General features: G+C 46.2%; 1 protein-coding gene across 1 annotated transcript in view; it reads right to left on the bottom strand.

Annotated features, from left to right (window-relative positions):
- Window positions 1–376: 376 nt before the first annotated feature.
- LOC129324327 (zinc finger protein 420-like) overlaps window positions 377–24,357 on the bottom strand; it is a 33,293-nt gene continuing 9,312 nt past the window's right edge. The window contains exons 5-9 of the mRNA XM_054971521.1: window positions 24,042–24,168; window positions 22,661–22,753; window positions 18,636–20,102; window positions 4,034–4,050; window positions 377–2,906 (exon numbers count right to left, since the gene is read on the bottom strand). Coding sequence (XP_054827496.1) covers window positions 1,455–2,906; window positions 4,034–4,050; window positions 18,636–20,102; window positions 22,661–22,753; window positions 24,042–24,168 — 3,156 coding nt within the window. The 3' untranslated portion in view covers window positions 377–1,454. The remainder of the gene's footprint in view (window positions 2,907–4,033; window positions 4,051–18,635; window positions 20,103–22,660; window positions 22,754–24,041; window positions 24,169–24,357) is intronic.

Raw genomic sequence — 24,357 nt, forward strand, 5'->3', positions numbered from 1 at the left:
CAGTGTCTCTTGTTCCGAAGTATTTCCAATCTTCGGGTCTGTTGGAATGTTTCCTCCCCGTAGAGGTGTTCGATGTATTGTCGAAGGCTTTCACGGCCGGAGAACGATGGTTGTTGGGGGTTTTCCGGGCTGTCTTGCCGTGGTCTTGGCATTGTAGTTCCTGACGTTTCGCCAGCAGCTGTGGCTGGCATCTTCAGAGGTGTAGCACCAAAAGACAGAGAGAGATCTCTGTCTTTTGGTGCTACACCTCTGAAGATGCCAGCCACAGCTGCTGGCGAAACGTCAGGAACTACAATGCCAAGACCACGGCAAGACAGCCCGGAAAACCCCCAACAACCATCGTTCTCCGGCCGTGAAAGCCTTCGACAATACAATGAAATAAGTACTTTGTCGAAGGCTTTGTTGAAACAAATAAGTGTTTGTTTTTGCTTTACCACAAAAGCTTATAGTATGAAGAGCTTACTCACGTACAGCATTGCCAGCATTCAGTCTCATATCACCAATTTGGTAAAAGTCTGACTGTTTGTTTCTGTTGAGGGCGTACTGCTTTTCCCAGACTAGGTATAAAGCGAATGTGGGAAAAGCAGAATCCAATGGGAAGCTGCTGAATAGGAATTCATATGTAAATTTGACTCAATGAGACTTGGATTGAGTAGAGACTCTGGATGGTTATCTCATTATCAGAAGTAACTGCCTTTCAGGCATTCCATTCAGATTTAGCAATGCAGGGGAGGTGTCACACCCAGCCAGGATTGGGCACTCCACCTCTTTAATGAGTTTTTGCAACTGATTTGCATCTACTTCCCCCTCCCCTCCCCTCCTATATATCTCTGGCCAGTTTCTTCATACCCTCCATGCATCTGACTTTTTGACTTTCACTCTCCCTCAAAAACCCTTCATATTTCTCTCTTGGTGAATTCTTTGATAAGTGACAAGATAATCTTTTAAACATAACTTTCTTCCAGACTCTTAGCTCTTACGTGGTCTATTATTTTATTTATTTATTATATTTTTAACTCGCCCTCCCCTCAAGAGGGTCTTGAGTGGATTGGTCAAAGAACAATAAGGCCTGAACACTGAGAAACACTGCTTCCACACTCCGTGCATTAGTATGGTTACTCCACTGTGTGGATTCATTGATGGAAAGTAAGGTGGGCCCGCTGAGCAAAGCTCTTCCCACACTCCACACATTTAAATGGCTTCTCCCCTCTGTGGATATATTGATGGACAGTAAGCTGTAAACTCTGAGAAAACCCTTACCCACACTCCATGCATTTATACGGCTTCTCCACTGTGCAGATTCGTTGATGGACAGTAAGGTAGAAGCTTTGACCAAAGCTCTTCCCACACTTCAAACATTTATATGGTTTCTCCCCTTTGTGGATTTGTCAATCGGATATACAGTTGGCCATTGGAATAAAGATCTTTCCACACTCAATGTAGTTATAGGGCTTCTAATCTGTGTGGATTTGTTGACGGACAGTAAGCTCTGTATTCGAAGCAAAGCTCTTCTCACGCTCCATGCATTTATATGATTTCTCCCCCATGTGTATTCGGTGATGGTAAGTAAGTTGGGAGCTCTGAGAAAAACTTTTCCCACATTCAACACATTTATATGGCTTCTCGCCTGTGTGGATTTGTCGATGGGCACTAAGATGATTATTTCGAGCAAAAGTCTTTCCGCACTCCGAACATTTATATAGTCTCTCCCCTGTGTGCTTTCGTTGATGGTAAGTAAGGTGGGAACTCTGGGCAAAACTCTTCCCACACTCCAAACATTTGTATGGTTTCTCCCCTGTGTGGGTTCGTCGATGCTCAGTAAGTTCTCCACTCTGAGCAAAGTTCTTCCCACACTCCAAACATTTGTATGGTTTCTCCCCTGTGTGGATAGGTCGATGAACATTAAGCTGTCTCCTCGAAGCAAAAATCTTTCCACACTCCGAACATTCATATGGCTTCTCCCCTGTGTGTATTCGTCGATGGCAAGTAAGTTGGGAGCTCTGAGCAAAACTCTTCCCACACTCCAAACATTTGTATGGTTTCTCCCCTGTGTGGATTCGTCGATGCTCAGTAAGATGATCATTTCGAGCAAATGTCTTCCCGCACTCCAAACATTTGTATGGTTTCTCCCCTGTGTGGCTAGATCGATGAACATTAAGCTGTCTCCTCCAAGCAAAGGTCTTTCCACACTCCGAGCATTCATATGGCTTCTCGCCTGTGTGGATTCGTTGATGGGCAGTAAGATATTGATTTGAACGAAAGCTTTTCCCACAGTCCACACATTTGTATGGTTTCTCTCCTGTGTGGATTTGTTGATGGACAGTAAGGTAGAAGTTTTGAGTAAAGCTCTTCCCACACTCAGCACAGTTATATGGTTTCTCTCCTATGTGGATTTTTTTATGGCAAGTAAGGCTGGCCCTCTGAGCAAAGCTCATCCCACACTGCCCACATTTATATGGCTTCTCTCCCATGTGGATTCGTTGATGGACAGTAAGGCTTTTATTTGACGAAAAACTTTTCTCACACTCCCCACATTTATATGGCTTCTCTCCTGTGTGAATTCGTTGATGAACAGTAAGTTCTTTTTTAGAATAAAAGCTCTTCCCACACTCCCCACATTTATATGGTTTCTCTCCTGTGTGGATTCTACAATGGACAGTAAAGTCTTTTTTCCATGAAAAGCTCTTTCCACACTCCAAACATTTATATGGTTTCTCCCCTGTGTGGATTTGTTGATGGCCAGTAAAGTGTGAATGCTGAACAAAGCTCTTTCCACACTCCAGACATTTATATGGTTTCTCTCCTGTGTGGATTCGTTTATGGTAATGAAGGTTGGAACTCTGAGCAAAGCTCTTCCCACACTCCAGACATTTATAGGGTTTCTCCCCTGTGTGGAGTCGTTGATGCTCAGTAAGATGTGCATTGTAAGTAAACATCTTCCCGCAGTCCATACATTTGAATGGTTTCTCCACTGTGTGAATTCGTCGATGGACTGTGAGCGCTTTCTTCTGAGCAAAGCTCTTCCCACACTCCATGCATATATATTGTTTCTCCGCTGGGTGGATTCGTTGAAGGGTTGATTCATCCCTCTTCTTCTGTTTTTTCCCACTGCTTCTCTTCTGCTGTTCACCTTCTAATGGGATTTGTTGTGGTTCTCCTTCAGGCCTTCTCTGGGGACCATCAGTCTCAGTAAAACAGAGGAGACTGGTAAGTCCTTAAAACAAATCAGAATCAAAGAAAAATGGCCATTAAGAGCACCTGATAACAACAGTACAAATACACTTGAAATACACTACCATGTATTAAGTTTTGAGTATTATATGTTCATGTCGGGTAAACATAGAAAAATAAGACTGGAAGGGATCGAAAGTGTTACCTATTGCAACCTCATTCACAATACAGGACATTTACAGCTACCCCTATACTCCCTCGGTGACCACTGCCCTACCTCCAGAGGAAGGCGATAAACCCTCCAGGGTCCGTGGCCAATCTGGCCCGGAGGGAAATTCACTCCTGATCCCAAAGTGGCTATTAGCATTGCTCTGGAAACATCAAAAAGATCTCAGGAGCAGAGCACTGGCTCATTTCTTCCTGCTGTCCATCTCACTATCTCCCTAATTTCATACTGAATCATAAAATCAGCACTGCTGACTTATAGACATCTAGCCTCTAGTGGAAAACTTCCAATGAAGGGGAGCCCACCACATCTGGCACGACATCTGTATCCCTGAGGCAATCCCATTTCTTATCCCCCTCCCAAAAAATCAGGAACCATCTAGAAGTGCACTGTCGGTATGATTTGTTACCATATCACAAATCTACTGAACAGCTGCAGCAGGCAAACCACATTTGTCAACAATGCTAACAAGAAAGCCTTACTCAAAAGCCTTAGTGAAATCTAGAGAAACTATTTCCATACAATTCTCCTCAACTGCCAAAGAAGTGATTCTATCTACAATGGAGAGAAGGTTAATCTAGCACCATTTGCTCTTGAGAAACCCATGCTGGCTCTTCGTCATCATAGCCTTTTGACGTGCTCCAGGAATGACTCTTTCAGGATTTGTTCTAAAACATTTCCAGGTATGGGTGTGAAGCTGAAATGTCGGTAGTTACCTGGATCCTCTTTTTTTCCCCTTCAAAAGTTGGGGACAACTTGGGTCATCTTTGATCTTTCGGCACCTCACCTGTTCTCCAAGAATTCTCAAAAACTCTTACAGATTGTTCATTTTAGACAGTCTCCAAAATTACACTAGGATGTTTCTTTAGCATCCTAGGATGGAAGCTGGCCCTGTGGACACATTTTCAGTTACGGAAGCGAAGTGCTCCCAGATCACCCCCATTGCTTACCATAGGCTTCAACTCCCTTCCTTCATCATGTCTTCTCATTTGCCAGGTCGAGCACAGTTTCCCTGGCAGGAGAAGATGGAGGCAAACTAGGAATTGAGCAGTTCTGCTCCCTCTCGATCACCTGTTAAACTTCCACTTTCCTTTCCCTGCAGCTGGCCTACCTCTTCCAAGGAGACTCAGAGGAACCTCCCTCATTACAAGAACTATCTCTCTGAAGGCTGGCTGCCAGCTCGGGCAATCCCAGGGGGAGGCTTTGGCTCTGCTTCTCCGCTTGCAAATGTTCCAGGGACTCCAGCTGGCCACTCTGGGACAAGGGAGGCAGGGCTAGATGGACCTCTGGCAGACCTCATCCTGTATTCCAACACTGAGCAGAAGAGCAATCCGGAACAGAGCTGTAGAGGTGAACGATGGGAACCCAAGCACAGATCCCTAGATCTACAGCACACTGGAGTGGTCTTGGAGAAATCAGTCTTCCCCAGTGTTTCCTACTTCACAGGGTTGTTGTGCAAGTAAATGGAACGATCTCACTAATTCTGCTTTGTATTCCTTGAAAGAAGAGTGGGATAAGATGTAAGTCTACACGGAAAACTAGAAATAAAGGGATGGGACTGCTGCCCTCCCCCCAACAGATCACCTGTCCAGGACTCATCACACCCCAAGACCAATCCCCTCTCTCCAAAGGTCTACTGTCCATCAGAAGAAACATTTCTGGTCCAGGGAGATCAACTGGAGCAGCTCCAATTATTTCTGGTTCTACCTTTAAGGCCTGAAATGGGCCTGGAGTACTTCAGGGGCTGCCTCTGGCCAGACTGTGCCCCACCACCCGGTTAAGATCTCCCCCCACCCAAGCCCTGCTCTCAGGGCCCCTAAGTAGAGAGATGGGAGGTCACCAGAGACGGGGTCTTTTCAGTGGTGGCTCCTCCCTTCTAGAAGCTTGCCTGGAGCCTACATTGTTATCTTTCTAGCACCTGGTGATTTTTTTCACCAATCAGGCTTTGAACTAAAGGGTTTCTCATTCCTAGGTGTTCTGTGGTCTGCTTTTCTCCTGATAAATATTCTGATCCCAGTTTAAATGTTGTTACTGATAATTCATGTTGTGTTACCTGGAGAGTCATTTAAATAGATAAATAAATGTTGAATGTAACTGGATAGTGCATACACATTTCCTCCAAGATTAGGCATCAATAAGCATACATTTTGTTCTCTGTTCTACCTGTTTGGGAAAGCTTTCCTAGCCATTGTTGGCTGTTTCCTCTTCAAAATGATCTCTGTTCCACCATGGATGAAGGTGAGCCAAAGAGGTCCTATCCGGATACACCAGAAAAAGGTCTGCACTACATGAGGAGGTTCATACCTGCTGATCTCTCTCTTTTTTCTGGGTTCTGGAAAAATAGATTTCCGTTTCCTTGCATTGAGGAAATACCGTCAGGTGTGGGACCCAGAAGTCCTAATTTTGGGGAAAAAAACAGAAAAAATTACTGTCTGAGAGGGGAGGAGGCTAGTGCTTGGATCCAGAAGAATCTGTCGGCTGATCCCGCTGGTGGCCCAGAGCAGAGGAGAGGGCAGGGCACCCCAGCAAAGGGAAGGGAAGCCCTAGCCCAGAGGGAGCCACCGTGGTACAGGATCTCAGCCCCCTCCAGGGCATGCAGGATCCAGTACTCCAGTCTGACACCATCAAAGGCAGCCCTGAGGAAGGTCCTCTCCCTTTAAAGAGACCCCGAACTCCTAATAGGGAGAGGGAAGGTTGTTGATGGATCCCCAGAACCTTGAATTCCTACTAAAGATCAGAATTTTTTTTAACACTTATTAATATGAACTTAGCAGGCAAAATTCTTTGTGACGGAGACCAAAACTTCACCTGCTCAAATCCAGGTTTTCTTGGTTTGTTCTTCAAGGCTCTGACATAACCTTTCCTGTCTGCATTGACCATGCCAAAGCCTACACTAGTTTCCGTAGAAGGAACACAGTGGAATGATCCAAACTCATCCCTCCCCCCTCCCCCCGCACATTCATAGCCTCCTCATGACCAACGAGAGACCAAAAGGTCCATGGAGCACAGAAGTGTCTTTTTGTACAGGCTTTCCTTTCAACAGGAAAGAAGAGACTTTAAGAATGAATAGAGCATGGTTTCCAGTCCCGAAAAACACCAGGCTAACAAAACACTCTATACCCAACAATAGCCCTGCAGAGAAGATTAGCACATCAAGCACCAATCCATATGCAAAAGAACCTCCTCAGGATATAGTGAGGTCTCCCTCCATTAGCATTCCACACCCTGGGAAACTCTTACAGGATGACTCAGCTCCACCCCACCCCTCCTGAGTAGATATAAATGACCTGCCAACATCTTTTCCACACTGTGACACTGAGAGATCTCTGTCTTTTGGTGCTACACCTCTGAAGATGCCAGCCATAGCTGCTGGCGAAACATCAGGAACTACAATGCCAAGACCACGGCAATACAGCCTGGAAAATCCACAATAACCATAGTTCTCCAGCCGTAAAATCCTTCGACAATATATCCCATGAATTGTTTGTTCCTCTTTGTTTGCAAACTGGTATTTTAGCGGACACATGAATACTTTGGTACTCATCTAAATATGCAGAAGTCCCTCCTTTGTGTGCATGTGAAACCGCCCCACTCACTGACTGAGTCTCCACTGGGGAGGCCCTACGAGAGTCCTTCTTCGAAGGAGCGATTTCTGCCTTCAGCAGCTGGAAAGGAAAGGAAAGGAAAGGAAAGGGGGCCCTTACCCAGAGAGGCCACATTCTGAAAATTCTCCTCCATGACTTCCTTGTGAAGGCTTCTTTTTTCTGCATCCAGTAGAGCCCACTCCTCCTCAGTGAAAGGAACAGACACCTCCTCGAAGGTCACCGGACCCTGAAAAGAGAAAAAAAGAAACCTCTCTATCCTCTCATAGATCCAGAGGAGTTAGTCATGTTAGTCTGTAGTAGCAAAATAGTAAAGTTTCCAGTAGCACTTTTAGGACTAACCAACTTTATTGTAGCATAAGTTTTCGAGAGCCACAGATCTCTTCGACAGATGCCTCTGATGAAAAGAGTTGTGGCTCTCGAAAGCTTATGCTACAATAAAGTTGGTTCGTCTTAAAAGTGCTACTGGACTCTACTATATCTTCTCAGATACCGTAATGTATCTTCCCCTTAGGAGGACCCTCCCAAATGAGTGTACTTAAAAGCTTGCTTACAACATCCAGACTTCCATGACACCTTTCCATTTTCCTTCTAGTGAACAGAACAGATATGACCCAAGGCAAAGAGAGTGAGGGGTTTTCCTTGGGCTAGGGACGGGTGAGTGGGGCACAGAGGCCATGTGGAATCACAACTGCACAACAGCAGCACCAGGCCCTCATGGTTATGAGTTGCAGTTCTTCACTCACCTGCATCAGCCCCACAGAAGTTGATTTCTCCCTGCTGCAAAGATACAGCAAAGATTTTATTGTTGGTTTCAAGGCCTTGCCTGGAAAGATCAAAAGATAATTGGCAGTCATTGAAATCTTTTCCAGTTTTTAGCATTTCAGTTCCTTCAATGGGGAAAACAGATTTTCTTGGGTCATTAGCCAGGAAGGAGAGGCCATATGAGCAAGACATAAGCCTCAAGACCCCAAGGATCCTGTCCACAGCCTCAGACTGAATGCCCTATACAAGTTCTCCAAACAGCCCAAAGAGTCTCCACCGGGCACCATCTGACCCTGTCACTGCTGATGCAGAGCCCAAGCCAGAACTGGGTCAGTGCTGAACAGAAAGGGTCAGAGTGGGCCACTGAGGCCTCGACTTCCTCTTCCCTCCAGATCCCAACAGGCCTCTGACTACAGCCCTTTTGATCTTACCCAGAAAAGCTGCTCCGAGGCAACAGTTGATCCTTTCCTGCACCTGAAAGAGAAGTGGGGATCTCACAAAGGGGAAACTGTTGAGAAAAGGAACAGGGTTAAGGTGCGGGGGGAGGGGGGGAGATGTCTAAAGAAGTTGGGGCCCTCTGTGTGGACTTTGAAGGTATCCCTGGTCATATCCTGTGCCCCACATACTACCTAGAGGAATGCCTCTTACCTCCTGGCCTGGATTCTTGTCACCTGCGTGGCTCAGGAGGAACCCTTCTGCCAGGGCCACCGCCTGGGAACTGGTCTCTGGCCCACATTCCCTGACCCAGCTCTCCATCTCCGGGGGCAGGATGGCCAGGAACTGGTCCAGGATCACCAGGTCCAGGATCTCCTTCTTGCTGTGCCTTTCTGGCTTCAGCCACTGGAGGCAAAGGTGGTGGAGTTCGCTGCAGACCTTTCGGGGCCCATCAGCCTCCCGATAACGGAATTGCCTGAAGTGCTGGCGCTGCACATCTGAAAGGGGAAAATCCTCTCCCAGGCTCCTCTGCAAGGTTCCTTCCCTCAGTTCCCTTCTGCTCCCATCCTCCATAGCAACAGGGCCTTTTCTTTCTTCTGGACCGACTGAGTCCAACTCTGTCCTCATCTTCCCTTCCTCTCCAAACAGCCTCCACCTGGACCAGTGGATCGCCTTCCTCCTTTGCCAGATTCTTCTATCAAGGCAGCTGCTGGATCATTGACCTCCTGCAAAGACAAGACTTATCTGGTGAACCTATATATATAGGCACCAGCATGTAAAGAAGTGACCCATGACGCACAAAAGTCAGAATACCCCGGAATCAAGGATGTTTGAAAATTAAAAAATGGATGGAGTAAGTGAAGAGGAGCTTCCACTCAGCAAGCAGAAAGGATCCACTCTGCTTAATAACAGCATCTTATATACTAAAAGGCAAGTGGCCCTCATCAGAGGTTATTTAAATCCAGAGACTGAACTGAAAAGACAGACCTTCCTACAAAACTGAAAATTGTCATTGGTTTGCAGAAGAATGTGAAATCTAACCCCCACCCCCAAATCAAACAATGAAATTTTAAAAAAACCCTAAATGGTAAAAGGAGTGACTATAGCTTCAACCAGATGTCCTTGGTGGCTGTTGCTAGGCAACCATAACAGGTCACCTAGTATTCCAGACTTCCTTTCTGTCAGTAAAATGCAAGGGGAAGGGACAGGGCCTTTTCTGGGGCTGTTTTGGGCTCCAGGGGAGGATTAATTGGGGCCAGGTACCGAAGCAGATAAGGTGTTTAGTGGGTATGTAAGAGAGACGCATGTAGGAAAAGGTGAGAAGATGGAGGCTGCCAGGAGGGAAATAGGAAATACTGTCCAGAAGGGTTTACAGGGGAATGGGAAAGGGAAAGAAGGGGGCAAAGAAATGTGGGAGGGAAAGATAGAAGGAAGCAGGAAAGGGAGGAAAGCTGTGGAGGGCAGGGAAGGAAAAGGGATTAAGGTGACGAAGTGGGAAGTGAGATGCCCCACAAAAGTCCTTGCAGCCCCCGCATGTTTCTAAACTACAAACTAAAGATTGCTACAGCATTCAGATGCCAGAGAACATGACATGGGACTAGGAATGGAGTGCATATTTACAAAATGGAGAGCCAGTTTGGTGTAGTCGTTAAGAGCAGCAAGACTCTAATATGAAGAACCGGGTTTGATTCCCCACTCCTCCGCTTGAAGCCAGCTGGGTGACCTTGGGTCAGTCTCGACTTCTGGGAGCTCTCTCACTCCCACCCACCTCACAGGGTGATTGTTGCAAGGATAATAACAACACACTTTATAAACCGCTCTGAGTACACATCTTGAAAGGTGTGTACTCAAATACATCAAATTTATTATTGTTATTAAAAATGGTTTAGAGCAGAACAGAGCAACTGAGAGTCCCAGAAATGCTGGATCTCTCGAATCGTGCTGCAGACAACTGGAGAAGATTTCAGGAGCAGTCTGGCTTCTCCATGGAAGCCGCCAGAGCCATAGAAGAGACAGAGACGAGGAAGGGGGCCCTACATTGGAAGCTTGCATGGCCCCAACACACTGATTGGTTTCGTATCTTGCCACTAAGTTCGCAGATGAGAACTCTGTATATGATAATGAGTTGGAAGAGATTTATATGCTGACTAAAAATGAGGTTTTCGAAGGGTACCTTTTAAGGGAAGGATTTGAGCTATGAATAATATCTTAATAGCTTGTTTTCAGTCTACAAAACCCTATTTGTCATTGTTCAAGGACTCGTTGACTCATTAAGAAAGCATCAGATCGTCCGAGGTACCCACGCTTTGAAGAGGACAGGTGGATTTCTAAAAGCCAAAGGCCTTCCCTTAGTAGAGGCAGCTGCAGTGTGCCAGGCTGCAGAAATCACCTGGAAGTCTGCCTATTATTTTGGCATAAGCTGCACCAGGCTTATGAAAAAAATTATAGGGACTGCCTCTCTATCTCTGCCCACCACAGCAGCTTCACTCCTCTGAGCAGGGCCTTCTGCAGGTGCCATCCTGAAAATGGGCAAAATCTATAGTTGCCCACTATTGCCCACTGTTTTGGAGATCTGAGTCATTTTTTAGGGTCAAATTATGCTGGGAGGGGAATCTGAAGTCCTTGAGGGGGTGGCCCTACATCTATTCTTTCCTGGGAAGGGCTGTGCATAATGGATGGATGCCCTGCTCTGCGTTCCATTGGGCTTGTGGCATAACCTGGCATGGGTTTGTTGGTTTAATTCAGGCCCCATCTTTTATTGCTCGGCCATGCTGGGATCAAAATGGGGCCATCAAAAAGGGCTCCCTGTGAGGCTAGGGTCCTGGGGGCTACGCCACACATGCGCTCTCTCTGTAGTGGCCCCTATCATAGAGAATTACCTTCCTGAGAAGTTCTGGAAAGCTCCCCCATATCTGGCTTTCTTCACATTGTGGAAAACTTAAGTATTTAGGAGGGCCTTTTTTCAGACAATAGGCCCGTGATATAAGAAAAGGCTCAGAAAGATAGTCTGGGAAAGGGACGGGGACTAGAGACTGGGAGTGTGCACCGGATGGCCCAGATCCAGTTTTGAGGGGTACAAAAGAACAACTTGGTATCCCCGAATTCCCAGGAAGTACTCTCATCCAATTAGAGAATCTTGAATTTATCCAGAGATTACTTCCTATGGGGGGGGGGATGTCTGGAGGGCCTTGTTGAAGTAAACAGTAGAACATTTGCCGGAAACCTAGTTTCTGACAATTCACTAAAGACCCCCCAAATTACAGGAAGATTGGATCCTGGGGACCAACTCTATGGCCCCCTGAACAAGCTGCCCCCAGCTCGTCTCCATTGTTTCCTAGAGGAGAAACCATCAAACCAGAGAATCCCTATTCCCTTTAGTGAAGGAAGGGGAGGGCTGAGGCTTGCTGAGCTGCGGAGTTTAAAAGGTGGCCAGAGATGCCGCCCTTATTGCAAGAAGGACTCAGCTCCACCCCCAGGGAAGAGGAGCTGCCAGAGAAAAAGCAGGAAAGCCCTGGGGGTGAGTGGAGCCCTCTGGTTAGTAAGGCCAAAAGCAGGGAGGCCTTTTGCAAAGGAAATATTAGTCCATTACTTACTCTATTCAAAAAGTCCTCCAGAACTGCCTGCCTTCCCTTCCCCACTCAGCATAGGAAGTGACAGTGGGAAGTCAGGTGACTTTCTCTCTTCATGCCTCTCTAGGAATTGGGACTCTTTCCCTTTAACCCTTAGATGGACTTTCCAGAAAGCCAAAACAATCACTCCCGACAAAATAACACCACCCTCACATTTGTTAGTCTACAGGCAGCACCAAAACAATCACACACCCAGCACTTCAGGGCACTGTCACAGGGCAATAATAAGAATCCAAGGCACGGGTCCTCATTGAGCCTGAGGATTTTTAAATGGGGTCCCCCCAAATTCACCATCAAATGACATATCATCTCTATAGCCAGAGACTGCACAGACAAGCACCCACTGCTTTATGTCCCCCCTTCCCACATACCAAAATGTGGCTACAAATCAGGGATCCTCTCTCAGGGACCCTCAGGATTCCTGTGTTTAGTCACTATACAAATTCATTATTAAAAAATTGATCACATGTATGGCCACCGATTGCACCACAAAAAGCAGGCATCCACAACTTGGGGAAGCTGCCATGAGCAAAACGGTGATTTAAAGACACATAGAATGATAGGGTTGGAAGGGATCTCCAGGGTCATCTAGTCCAACCCCCTGCACAATGCAGGAAATTCACAACTGACCCCCCCAACTGCCCCAGCGACCCCCGCTCCATGCCCAGAAGATGGTGAAACACCTCCAGGATCCCTAGCCAAACTGGCCTGTGGAAAATTGCTACCCTACCCCAAGGTGGCAATTTGCATTACCCTGAGTATGTAAGTAGGGCCACAAAAACCAAGCCCTGATACAACCTCTTCTGCCCGCCCTCTCATGATCTGCCCAGGTTCACAGAATCAGCATTGCTGTCAGAGGGCCACCTAGCCTCTACTTAATAACCTCCAAAGAAGAAGAGCCCACCACCTCCCAAGGAAGCCTGTTCCACTGAGAGACCGCTCTAACTGTCAAGAAGTTCTTCCTAATGTTTAGCAGAAAATTCTTTTGATTTAATTTTAATGTTAACCCGTCAGTTCTCATTTTCTCATCATCATAATCCTGCAGGAGACATTCAGCTCAGGGAAAGTGACTTGATCAATTTCACCAAACGGCAGAGCAGAGATCTGAACTCAAGACTCTCTGGCCTAAGTCTAAGATACTGCCTGCTAAGCCACTCTCTCTCTTTATATTATCGCTTCTATGGGCATCCCTAGGGCTAAGGACCAACCCCTTTCTCCCCCCCCTCCTCCATTCACTCACATTTTCTTCTCCTTCCATAGTTTCCCCGTTACCTGAAAATGCACAAAACTATCACGGCCATTGTTAGAGCAATGAGAGATAAGCTGTGCTCGGTGGTGTAGCCGGTCTTCGCAGTGCCATAGAAGATGCTCCTGAATCCTCAGGAGTTTTCTTTGGGGCTGGCAGTGGAATTTCTCTTGGACAACCTCGTTCTGATCCCTAGAGAGGATCGTGTCAGCAGCTGCTGGCAGGTTTCCTTGCAGCGGTGAGCTGTGTGGATCTGCATACCCGGGGGAGAGCAAGTGATGGCCGAGGGGGTACCCCTTCCAGAAGACCCACAGAAGGTGCCCAGGCTGGAGACTGTTGGTCAAGATCCCGTGCAGTGATGGTGTGCCCATGTTCTCTTGCTGGGAGGAAGGGAGAGGCTCACCTTTGGTGCTTAAAGCAGGTTCCTGCAACCCTCCCGCCAAGCACTGGAATGCCCTTTGCATGCATCTGCCTCTGAAGGGGATGGGGTAGAAGCCGGAATGGCATTATACAAATAATAGTACCGCAAAAATCAGTGGGATCCATTAAAGATTATGGAGAACAATATTCTAGAAATGAAAACATGGAAATGCCATGCTTTTATTAACCCTTTCCCTGCCAAAATGCTCCTAGAACAGAACAAAAAACACTGGAATGGACATTAAAGTAATGCTAGTAACCAGCAGGAGCAGAGAACATGCCGAACGGAAAGAGATGTACCTAAAAAACCCTTGACGAATGTTGATCATTAGCAGTTCTTTGGATTCTACATCAAACCGGGATCAGGAGCAGGGCAGTAGACAATGCTCACCTCCCGCCTTCACCTGGTAGGGATCCGGAGTAGAGTAAGAAGCTATGCTTGCCCCCGCCTTCACCCAGCCAGGACAAGTAGCAAAGCAGGGGGCAATGCCCCACTGCCTTCACCCAGACAGGATCAGGAGTGTATCAGGCAGCAATTGCTGCTTCTTGCCTTCACCTGGCTGGGATCAAGAGTGAAGCAGGTGGCAATGCCCATCTACCACCTTCACTCAGCCAGGATCAGGAGTGGAGCAGGTGGCAATGTGCACCCCTTGACCTCACTCAACTGGGATCAGGAGTGAATCAGGGCCATGCCCGCCCTCTCATCTTCCCCTGGCTGGATTCAGGAGTGGAGCAGGTAGTAATTCCTGCACCCCCTTCACCTGGTTGGGATCAGGAGTGGAGCAGGTGGCAATGCCCATCCCCTCTCCACCTTCACCTGGCCAGGATCAGGAGGGGAGCAAGGGGCAATGCCCGCCCTGACTTTACCTGGCCCGGATCAGGAGTGGAGCAGTTGACAATGCTTGCAGCTCTGCCTTCAGCTGGATGAGATCAGGAGCAGAGCAGGTGGCAATATCTGCCCCATTTTCACACAGCTTGGACCAGGAGCAGAACAGGTGATAATGCCTGCCCTCCATCTTCTCCTGTTACCTGGATGGGATTCCTTGCGAATAGGGGAATTAGGGGCATGGAATGGGCTTATGCAAGAGGGGTAACGAGCAGAACTTCCTGTAATGTTTATGGGGTCCTCTCCCCAAGGAGACTCTCAAGACTGCTATTCTTCAAAGTAAAGAGTAACTTTATTTAAAGGGGAAAATGCATACACACAAGAAGTAATATGGATTGTTGGCACAGACACACAGAGTCTTAGAAAATTAGCCAGAGATTGCAATAGAGTGAGGGAGGGGAAGTATATATAAAAGAGGCTGGGAAGCCTCTTTTGGCCATTGAGACAAAAGGCCATAACAGTCAATTCCTGAGAATGACAAAAGTTTGAACATCTCTGGTTGTTGCCACCAGGGTGCGATAAAAGAGAAACATTGGGTTTTCCTGTTGTTGGAAGATGAAGCAATCGATTCTTAATATCCCCAGAGCTGGGCAGTATTGATCACCAGGAAGAAATTTAACTTTATCAATGCTGATTGATGGTCCATCAACTGGAGGATGGGTTGTAAATTATGGAAAGGAGGGGTGATTGGAATGTATGGGGGTGACCCATCGGAAACCTTTGTTGTCAACAACTGAATGTCCATAGCTTGGGGGTGGGGAGTAGGAACAATCCCACCCAATTACTTTGCATTTGCATCTGTATGCTATTTGAACTTCACTCTCCTGACAAGACTCAGTAATTGCTTCACCCATCCATCTGGAATGTCTCTGATGCAGATCAAGCTGTATTAATTCTAGAGGTCTGTAATTTTATATCACAGGTGGTATTAAACATAGTGGAGGCTGGGAACTGCTGCTCACACACCGACCAGGATCAGGAGCAGAGCAGGTGTCAATATCTGCCATCCCGCCGTCATCCATCAGGGATCAGGATCAGTGCAGGTGGCAATGTCTGCCCCTTTTCTCTCAGCTGGGATCAAGAGAGAAGCAGGTGGCAATGCCTGCCCTCCATCTTCACCCAGCCGGGATCAGGAGCAGAGCAGGTGTCAATGTCTGCCACCCCGGCCTTCCCCCGGTCAGAAGCAGAAGCAAAGCAGCTGGCAATACCCATCCTTCACCTTCACTGGGCCAGGATCAGGAGTGGAGTAGGTGGCAATGCCTGCCCCCTCTTCACATGGACAGGATTAGGGGGCAATGCCCGCCCCCTCCTTCACCGGGCCAGGATCAGGAGTGGAGTAGGTGGCAATGCCTGCCCCCTTTTCACACAAATGGGATCAGGAGCAGAACCAGTGGTAATGCCCTCCCCCGCCTTCACCTGGCCGGGATCAGGAGCATAGCATGTGGCACTGCCCCCCCCCTCACCAACTGGGATCAGGAGCAGTGCAGGTGGAAATGTCCACCCCTCTTCTCTCAGCTGGGATCAAGAGGGGTGCAAGTGGCAATGCCCACCCTCTATCTTTACCTGGCCGAGATCAGGAGTGGATTAGGTAACAATGCCCATCCCCCACTTTCACCCATCCGGGATCAGGAACAGAGCAGGTGGCAATGTCCGCCTTGCTTCACTTAGCTGGAATCGGGTGCAGCAATCAACATTAGGGCTTCTCCAGAGCTAATATGAAGGCTATCACTGAAAGATCTCCCCACCAACAGAGTAAAAACACAACTTGTATAAATTGTATTAATAAATATTTTTTCTTTTACCTTTTCTTTTTTCTTAAAGAGCATAGTGCTGCAAATGTGTTATTTAAATAAGCAATAAATATAATAAATATCTATACATTCAACAAAACTCTTACTATCAATACTTACAATATAAAGATAAAGGTAAGTCCCCTGGGCAAGCACCGAGTCATTACTGACCCATAGGGGGATGTCACATCATGACGTTTTCTTGGCAGACTTTTTACGGGGTGGTTTGCCATTGCCTTCCCCAGTCATCTACACTTTACCCCCAGGAAACTGGGTACTCATTTTACCAACCTCAGAAAGATGGAAGGCTGAGTCAACCATGAACCGGCTACCTGAACCCTGCTTCCGCCGGGATCAAACTCAGGTCATGAGGAGAGCTTCGATTACAGTACTGCAGCTTAACACTCGGTGCCACGGGGCTCCTTAACATACAATATAAACATACACTTATGAGTAACTAAGTACACACAATGGTTCACATAAGGAAGAAATAGTTCCTTTTTGACACAATGTCCATAGATCCAAATAGTGAAAAAGTATCACAAAGGAATCCACTAAGGTAAGTAAGCAAACACCATTCTGTTCTTCATTGTCTTAATCACTGTTCTTTCTGTTTTGCAGACGAATATGCTACTGACAGGAGTGGATTCTTCCAGAGAAATAGCAATATTCCTGTTTATAATCTTGCTGTTGTCAGGTCTGTTACCCACAGCACTGCCATATTGCTTTCTCACTGCTGTACTGCTGTATTTTTCCAGTGTCGTTTTGTATGCAGGTTCACGGAGGCAGATGTGGTTCCCAAGACAGGCTTATCTGAAGAGGCTTGCCGCAGAGACCTTGGAGCAATAACTTTCACATTCCCCAGCTCCTATACTAACTGGGCATACGGGGGGGGGGGGATGGAATGGAGGGTTTGATATGCTGCTACAAGTAACTAACACGTCATTCTCAACAAAGGCCTTGTGTTCAGCCTGAAGCTTCTGTAGCCTTTGGATTATCTATGGACACTTGTATCTTGAATATATACTCTTCCAATAAAAACCTTTGACTTAAGAGATTTCTTGCTCCAAGAGGTGGGAGATGAAATCAATGTAACTTGAACTCCATAGGCTGACAGCTGTTGTAGGGCGGAGCCTAACGGGCATTGCCAGCATACCTTTCTCCCAATTTCATAATCCAAACTTTCTCAAAGGCTCCTCAGTCCTAAAATCCGCTGTAATAAAATATTTTTAAACAATGAAATAAGTATTAGTTTTTTCTTTACCACAAAAGCTTATAGTATGAAGAGCTTACTCACGTACAGCATTGCCAACATTCAGTCTCATGTCACCAATTTGGTAAAAGTCTGACAGTTTGTTTCTGTTGAGGGCGTACTGTTTTTCCCACACTCGGTATAAAGCGAGTGTGGGAAAAGCAGAATCCAATGGGAAGCTGCTGAATTGGAATTCAAATGAAAATTTGACTCAATCAGACTTGGATTGAATAGACTCTGGATGGTTATCTCATTATCAGAAGTGGATAATGAGGCATTATCCAGGCATTCAGGCATTCCATTCAGATTCAGCTATGGAGGGGAGGGGTCACACCCAGCCAGGACTGGGCACTCCACCTATTTCATGAGTTTTTGCAACTGATTTGCATCTCCTTCCCCCTCCCCTCCCCACCTATATATCTCTGGCCAGTTTCTTCATATCCTCCATGCATCTGACGAAGAGAACTGTGATTCTCGAAAGTTTATGCTACAATAAAGTTAGTTAGTCTTAAAGGTGCTACTGGACTCTACTATTTTGCGACTACAGACTAACATGGCTAACTCCTCTGGATCTCTGCCCTTGAAAGTTTTCTGACTTTCACTCTCCCTCAAAAACCTTTCATATTTCTCTCTTTGTGAATTTTTTGATATGTGACAAGATGATCTTTTAAACATAACTTTCTTCCAGACTCTTAGCTCTTACGCGGTCTATTATTTTATTTATTATATTTTTAACCCGCCCTCCCCGCAAGTGGGCTCTTGAGTGGATTGGCCAATGCACAATAAGGCCTGAACTCTGAGAAACACTGTTTCCACACTCCATGCATTGGTATGGTTACTCCATTGTGTGGATTCATTGATGGAAAGTAAGGTGGGCCCTCTGAGCAAAGCTCTTCCCACACTCCACACATTTAAATGGCTTCTCCCCTCTGTGGATATATTGATGGACAGTAAGCTGTAAACTCAGAAAACCCTTACCCACACTCCATGCATTTATACGGCTTCTCCACTGTGCAGATTCGTTGATGGACAGTAAGGTAGAAGCTTTGACTAAAGCTCTTCCCACACTTCAAACACTTATATGGTTTCTCCCCTTTGTGGATTTGTCGATCGGAAATACAGTTGACCCTTGGAATAAAGCTCTTTCCACACTCAATGTAGTTATATGGTTTCTAATCTGTGTTGATTTGTTGATGGACAGTAAGTTCTGTACTCGAAGCAAAGCTCTTCTCATGCTCCATGCATTTATATGATTTCTCCCCCGTGTGTATTCGGTGATGGTAAGTAAGTTGGGAGCTCTGAGCAAAACTCTTCCCACATTCAACACATTTATATGGCTTCTCGCCTGTGTGGATTTGTCGATGGGCAGTAAGTTCTCCACTCTGAGCAAAACACTTCCCACACTCTGAACATTTATATGGTCTCTCCCCTGTGTGCATTCGTCGATGGTAAGTAAGGTGGGAACTCTGGGCAAAGCTCTTCCCACACTCCAAACATTTGTATGGTTTCTCCCCTGTGTGGATTCGTCGATGCTCAGTAAGATGATCATTTCGAGCAAATGTCTTCCCGCACTCCAAACATTTGTATGGTTTCTCCCCTGTGTGGATAGGTCGATGAACATTAAGCTGTCTCCTCCAAGCAAAGGTCTTTCCACACTCTGAGCATTCATATGGCTTCTCCCCTGTGTGGATTCGTTGATGGGCAGTAAGATGTTTATTCCACCAAAAGCTTTTCCCACAGTCCACACATGTGTATGGTCTCTCTCCTGTGTGGATTTGTCGATGGACAGTAAGGTAGTAGTTTTGAGTAAAGCTCTTCCCACACTCTGCACAGTTATATGGTTTCTCTCCTATGTGGATTTTTTTATGGCAAGTAAGGCTGGACCTCTGAGCAAAGCTCTTCCCACACTCGCCACATTTATATGGCTTCTCCCCTGTGTGGATTCGTTGATGGACAGTAAGCTGTGTATTTGAAGCCAAGCTCTTCCCACACTCCCCACATTTATATGGCTTCTCTCCTGTGTGGATTCGTTGATGGACAGTAAGGCTATTATTTGACGAAAATCTTTTCTCACACTCCCCACATTTATATGGCTTCTCTCCTGTGTGGATTCTACAATGGACAGTAAGGTCTTTTTTCAATGAAAAGCTCTTTCCACACTCCAAACATTTATATGGTTTCTCCCCGGTGTGGATTTGTTGATGGCCAGTAAAATGTGAACGCTGAACAAAGCTCTTTCCACACTCCAGACATTTATATGGTTTCTCCCCTGTGTGGATTCGTTTATGGTAATGAAGGTTGGAACTCTGAGCAAATCTCTTCCCACACTCCAGACATTTATAGGGTTTCTCCCCTGTGTGGATTCGTCGATGCTCAGTAAGATGTGCATTGTAAGTAAACATCTTCCCGCAGTCCACACATTTGAATGGTTTCTCCACTCTGTGAATTCGTCGATGGACTGTAAGCGCTTTCTTCTGAGCAAAGCTCTTCCCACACTCCATGCATATATATTCTTTCTCCACTGGGTAGATTCGTTGAAGGGTTGATTCATCCCTCTTCTTCCGTTTTTTCCCACTGCTTCTCTTCTGCTGTTCACCTTCTAATGGGAGTTGTTGTGGTTCTCCCTCAGGCTTTCTCTGGGGACCATCAGTCTCAGTAAAACAGAGGAGACTGGTAAGTCCTTAAAACAAATCAGAATCAAAGAAAAATGGCCATTAAGAGCACCTGATAACAACAGAAAACACTTGAAGGGGGTGACACATCCTACCACGTATTAAGTTTTGAGTATTGTATGTTCATGTTGGGTAAACATAGAAAAATAAGACTGGAAGAGATCCAAAACGTTATCTAGTGCAACCTCATGCACAATACAGGACATTTACAGCTACCCCTCTACTCCCTTGGTGACCACTGCCCTACATCCAGAGGAAGGCGATAAACCCTCCAGGTTCCATGGCCAATCTGGCCTGGAGGGAAATTCACTCTTGATCCCAAAGTGGCTATCAGCATTGCTCTGGAAAGACAAAAAGGTCTCAGGAGCAGAGCACTGGTTCATTTCTTCCTGCTGTCCATCTCACTATCTGCCTAAGTTCATACTGAATCATAAAATCAGCACTGCTGTGCTGACATATGGACGTCTAGCCTCTACTGGAAAACTTCCAAAGAAGGGGAGCCCATCACAGACTTGGTCTCCAAACCCTTCATCATCTTTGTTGTTGGCCCAATTTTGGCACATTCCAGTTTGTCAACATCCACAATTTTACAAGATCTGGATACTGTATGTCTGCTCATGCAGCCCCAAATCGCATTTGACTTTTTAGCTACTGCATCAAACAGCAGACTCATCGCCAGTGTGTGATCTACTAAGACCCCTAGGTCTCATTTGCATGCACTACTGCCAAGATAAGTTTCACCAATCCTACAAGTATGCATTTTAGTTTTCTGACCTAAATGAAGAAATTTATTCCTTTTGTTAGTTTTAGCTCAGTTATCCAGCCTCTCATGCTTTCCTGAATTTTGATTCCATCTTCTCCTACATTTCTTTCCTGTCTCGATTTAGTATCATCTGCAACTTTAACGAGCATTCCCTCTGTTCCGTCATCCAATTCATTGAACAACAGATGGCCACGGCCAGATCCCTGAGGCAATCCCTTTTCTTATTCCCTTCCAAAAAGATCAGGAACCATTTAGAAACACACTTTCGGTATGATTTGTTATCAAATCGCAAATCTACTGAACAGCAGCAGCAGGCAAACCACATTTGTCAACAAATGCTAACAAGAAAGCCTTACTCAAAAGCCTTATTGAAAACTAGAGAAACTATTTCCATAGAATTCTCCTCAACTGCCAAAGAAGTGACTCGATCTACGATAGCAATAAGGTTAATCTAGCACGATTTGCTCTTGAGAAACCCATGCTGGCTCTTCGTCATCATAGCCTTTTGACGTTCTCCAGGAATGACTCTTTCAGGATTTGTTCTAAAACATTTCCAGGTATGGGTGTGAAGCTGAAATGTTGGTAGTTACCTGGATCCTCTTTTTTTCCCCTTCAAAAGTTGGGGACAACTTGGGTCATCTTTGATCTTCTGGCACCTCACCTGCTCTCCAAGAATTCTCAAAGATGCTCAAAGATTCTTACAGATTGTGGATTATAGACAGAGTCACCAAAATTACACCAGAAACATTTTCTGTTAAGGAAGCTAGGTGTTTATAGATCAGCCTGACGCCTACGCTAGGCTTCAACTCCCCTCCTTCATCATGTGTTTCCTTTTTGCTGGGTTGAGCACAATCCAGAACAGGTCTCTAGATGTGAACTATGGGAACCCAAGCACAGATCCCTAGAGGCACAGCACACTGGAGTGGTCTTGGACCAATCACTCTTCCCCAGTGTTTCCTACTTCACAGGGTTGTTGTGCAAGTAAATGGAATGATCTCACTAATTCTGCTTTGTATTCCTTGAAAGAAGAGTGGGATAAGATGCAAGACTACACAGAAAACTAGAAATAAAGGGACGGGACTGCTGCCCTCCCCCCAACAGATCACCTGTTCAGGACTCATCACACCCTAGGACCAATCCCCTCTCTCCAAAGTTCTACTGCCCATCAGAAGAAACATTTCTGGTCTAGGGGGAGCAACTGGAGCAGCTCCAATTGTTTTTGGTTCTACCTTTAAGGCCTGAAATGGGCCTGGAGTACTTCATGGGCTGCCTCCAGCCAGACTGTGCCCCACCACCCGGTTAAGATTTCCCCCCACCCAAGCCCTGCTCTCAGGGCCCCCAAGTAGAGAGATGGGAGGTCACCAGAGACGGGGCCTTCAGTTGTGGCTCCTCCCTTCTAGAAGCTTGCCTGGAGCCTATATTGTTATCTTTCTAGCACCTGGTGACTTTTTTTTTCCAATCAGGCTTCGAACTAAAGTGTTTCTCATTCTTAGGTATTCTGTGGTCTGCTATTCTGATCCTAGTTTAAATTTTGTTACTGATATTCATGTTGTGTTACCTGGAGAGTCATTTAAATAGATAAATACATGTTGAATGTAACTGGATAGCGTATACAAATTTCCTCCAAGATTAGGCACTAATAAGTCTACATTTTGTTCGCTGTTCTAACTGTTTGGGAAAGCTTTCCTAGCTATTCTTGGTTGTTTCCTCTTCAAAATGTTTCCACAATGGATGAAGTTGAGCCAAAGAGGTCCTATCCGGATACACCAGAAAAAGGTCTGCACTACATGAGGAGGTTCATACCTGCTGATCTCTCCCTTTCTTCTGGGTCCTGGAAAAATAGATTTCCATTTCTTTGCATTGAGGAAATACTGTCAGGTCTGGGACCCAGAAGTCCTAATTTTGGGGGGGGGGAACAGAAAAAAATACTGTATGAGAGGGGAGGAGGTTAGTGCTTGGATCCAGAAGAATCTGTCGGCTGATCCTGCTGGTGGCCCAGAGCAGAGGAGGGGGCAGGGCACTCCAGCACAGGGGAGGGAAGCCCTAGCCCAGACGGAGCCACCGTGGTACAGGATCTCAGCCCCCTCCAAGGCATGCAGGATCCAGTACTCCAGTCTGACACCATCAAAGGCAGCCCTGAAGAAGGTCCTCTCCCTTTAAAGAAACCCCGAACTCCTTGCAGGGAGAGGGAATGTTGTTGATGGATCCCCAGAACCTTGAATTCCTACTAAAGATCAGAAATTTTTTTAACACTTATTAATATGAACTTAGCAGGCAAAATTCTTTGTGACGGAGACCAAAACTTCACCTGCTCAAATCCAGGTTTTCTTGGTTTGTTCTTCAAGGCTCTGACACAACCTTTCCTGTCTGTGTTGACCATGCCAAAGCCTACACTAGTTTCAGTAGAAGGAACACAGTGGAATGACCCAAATTCATCCCTCTCCCCGCACATTCATAGCCTCCTCACGCCCAACGGGAGACCAAAGGTCCATGGAGCACAGAAGTGTCTTTTTGTACAGGCTTTCCTTTCAACAGGAAAGAAGAGACTTTAAGAATGAATAGAGCATGGTTTCCAGTCCTGAAAAACACCAGGCTAACAAAACACTCTATACCCGACAATAGCCCTGCAGAGAAGATTAGCACATCAAGCACCAATCCATATGCAAAAGAACCTCAGGATATAGTGAGGCCTCCCGCCATTAGCATTCCACACCCTGGGAAACTCTTACAGGATGACTCAGCTCAACCCCACCCCTCCTGAGTAGATATAAATGACCTGCCAACATCTTTTCCACACTGTGACACTGAGAGATCTCTGTCTTTTGGTGCTACACCTCTGAAGATGCCAGCCACAGCTGCTGGCGAAACGTCAGGAACTACAATTTCAAGACCACGGTTATACAGCCCGGAAAATCCACAACGACCATCATTCTCCGGCCGTGAAAGCCTTCGACAATATATCCCATGAATTGTTCCTCTTTGTTTGCAATCTGGTATTTTAGCAGACACATGAATACTTTGGTACTCATCTAAATATGCAGAAGTCCCTCCTTTGTGTGCATGTGGAACCGCCCCACTCACTGACTGAGTCTCCACTGGGGAGGCCCTACGAGTGTCCTTCTTGAAAGGAGCGATTACTGCCTTCAGCAGCTGGAAAGGAAAGGAAAGGAAAGTGGACCCTTACCCAGAGAGGCCACATTCTGAAAATTCTCCTCCATGACTTCCTTGTGAAGGCTTCTTTTTTCTGCATCCAGTAGAGCCCACTCTTCCTCAGTGAAAGGAACAGACACCTCCTCGAAGGTCACCGGACCCTGAAAAGAGAAAAGAAGAAACCTCTCTATCCTCTCATAGATCCAGAGGAGTTAGTCGTGTTAGTCTGTAGTAGCAAAATAGTAAAGTTTCCAGTAGCACTTTTAGGACTAACCACCTTTATTGTAGCATAAGTTTTCGACAGCGGAAGAAGTATAGAGAACTGGTTCAGATGTTAAAGGAGCTGAAAA

Source organism: Eublepharis macularius, chromosome 2 (genome assembly GCF_028583425.1).
Source record: "Eublepharis macularius isolate TG4126 chromosome 2, MPM_Emac_v1.0, whole genome shotgun sequence".
Taxonomy (NCBI): domain Eukaryota; kingdom Metazoa; phylum Chordata; class Lepidosauria; order Squamata; family Eublepharidae; genus Eublepharis; species Eublepharis macularius.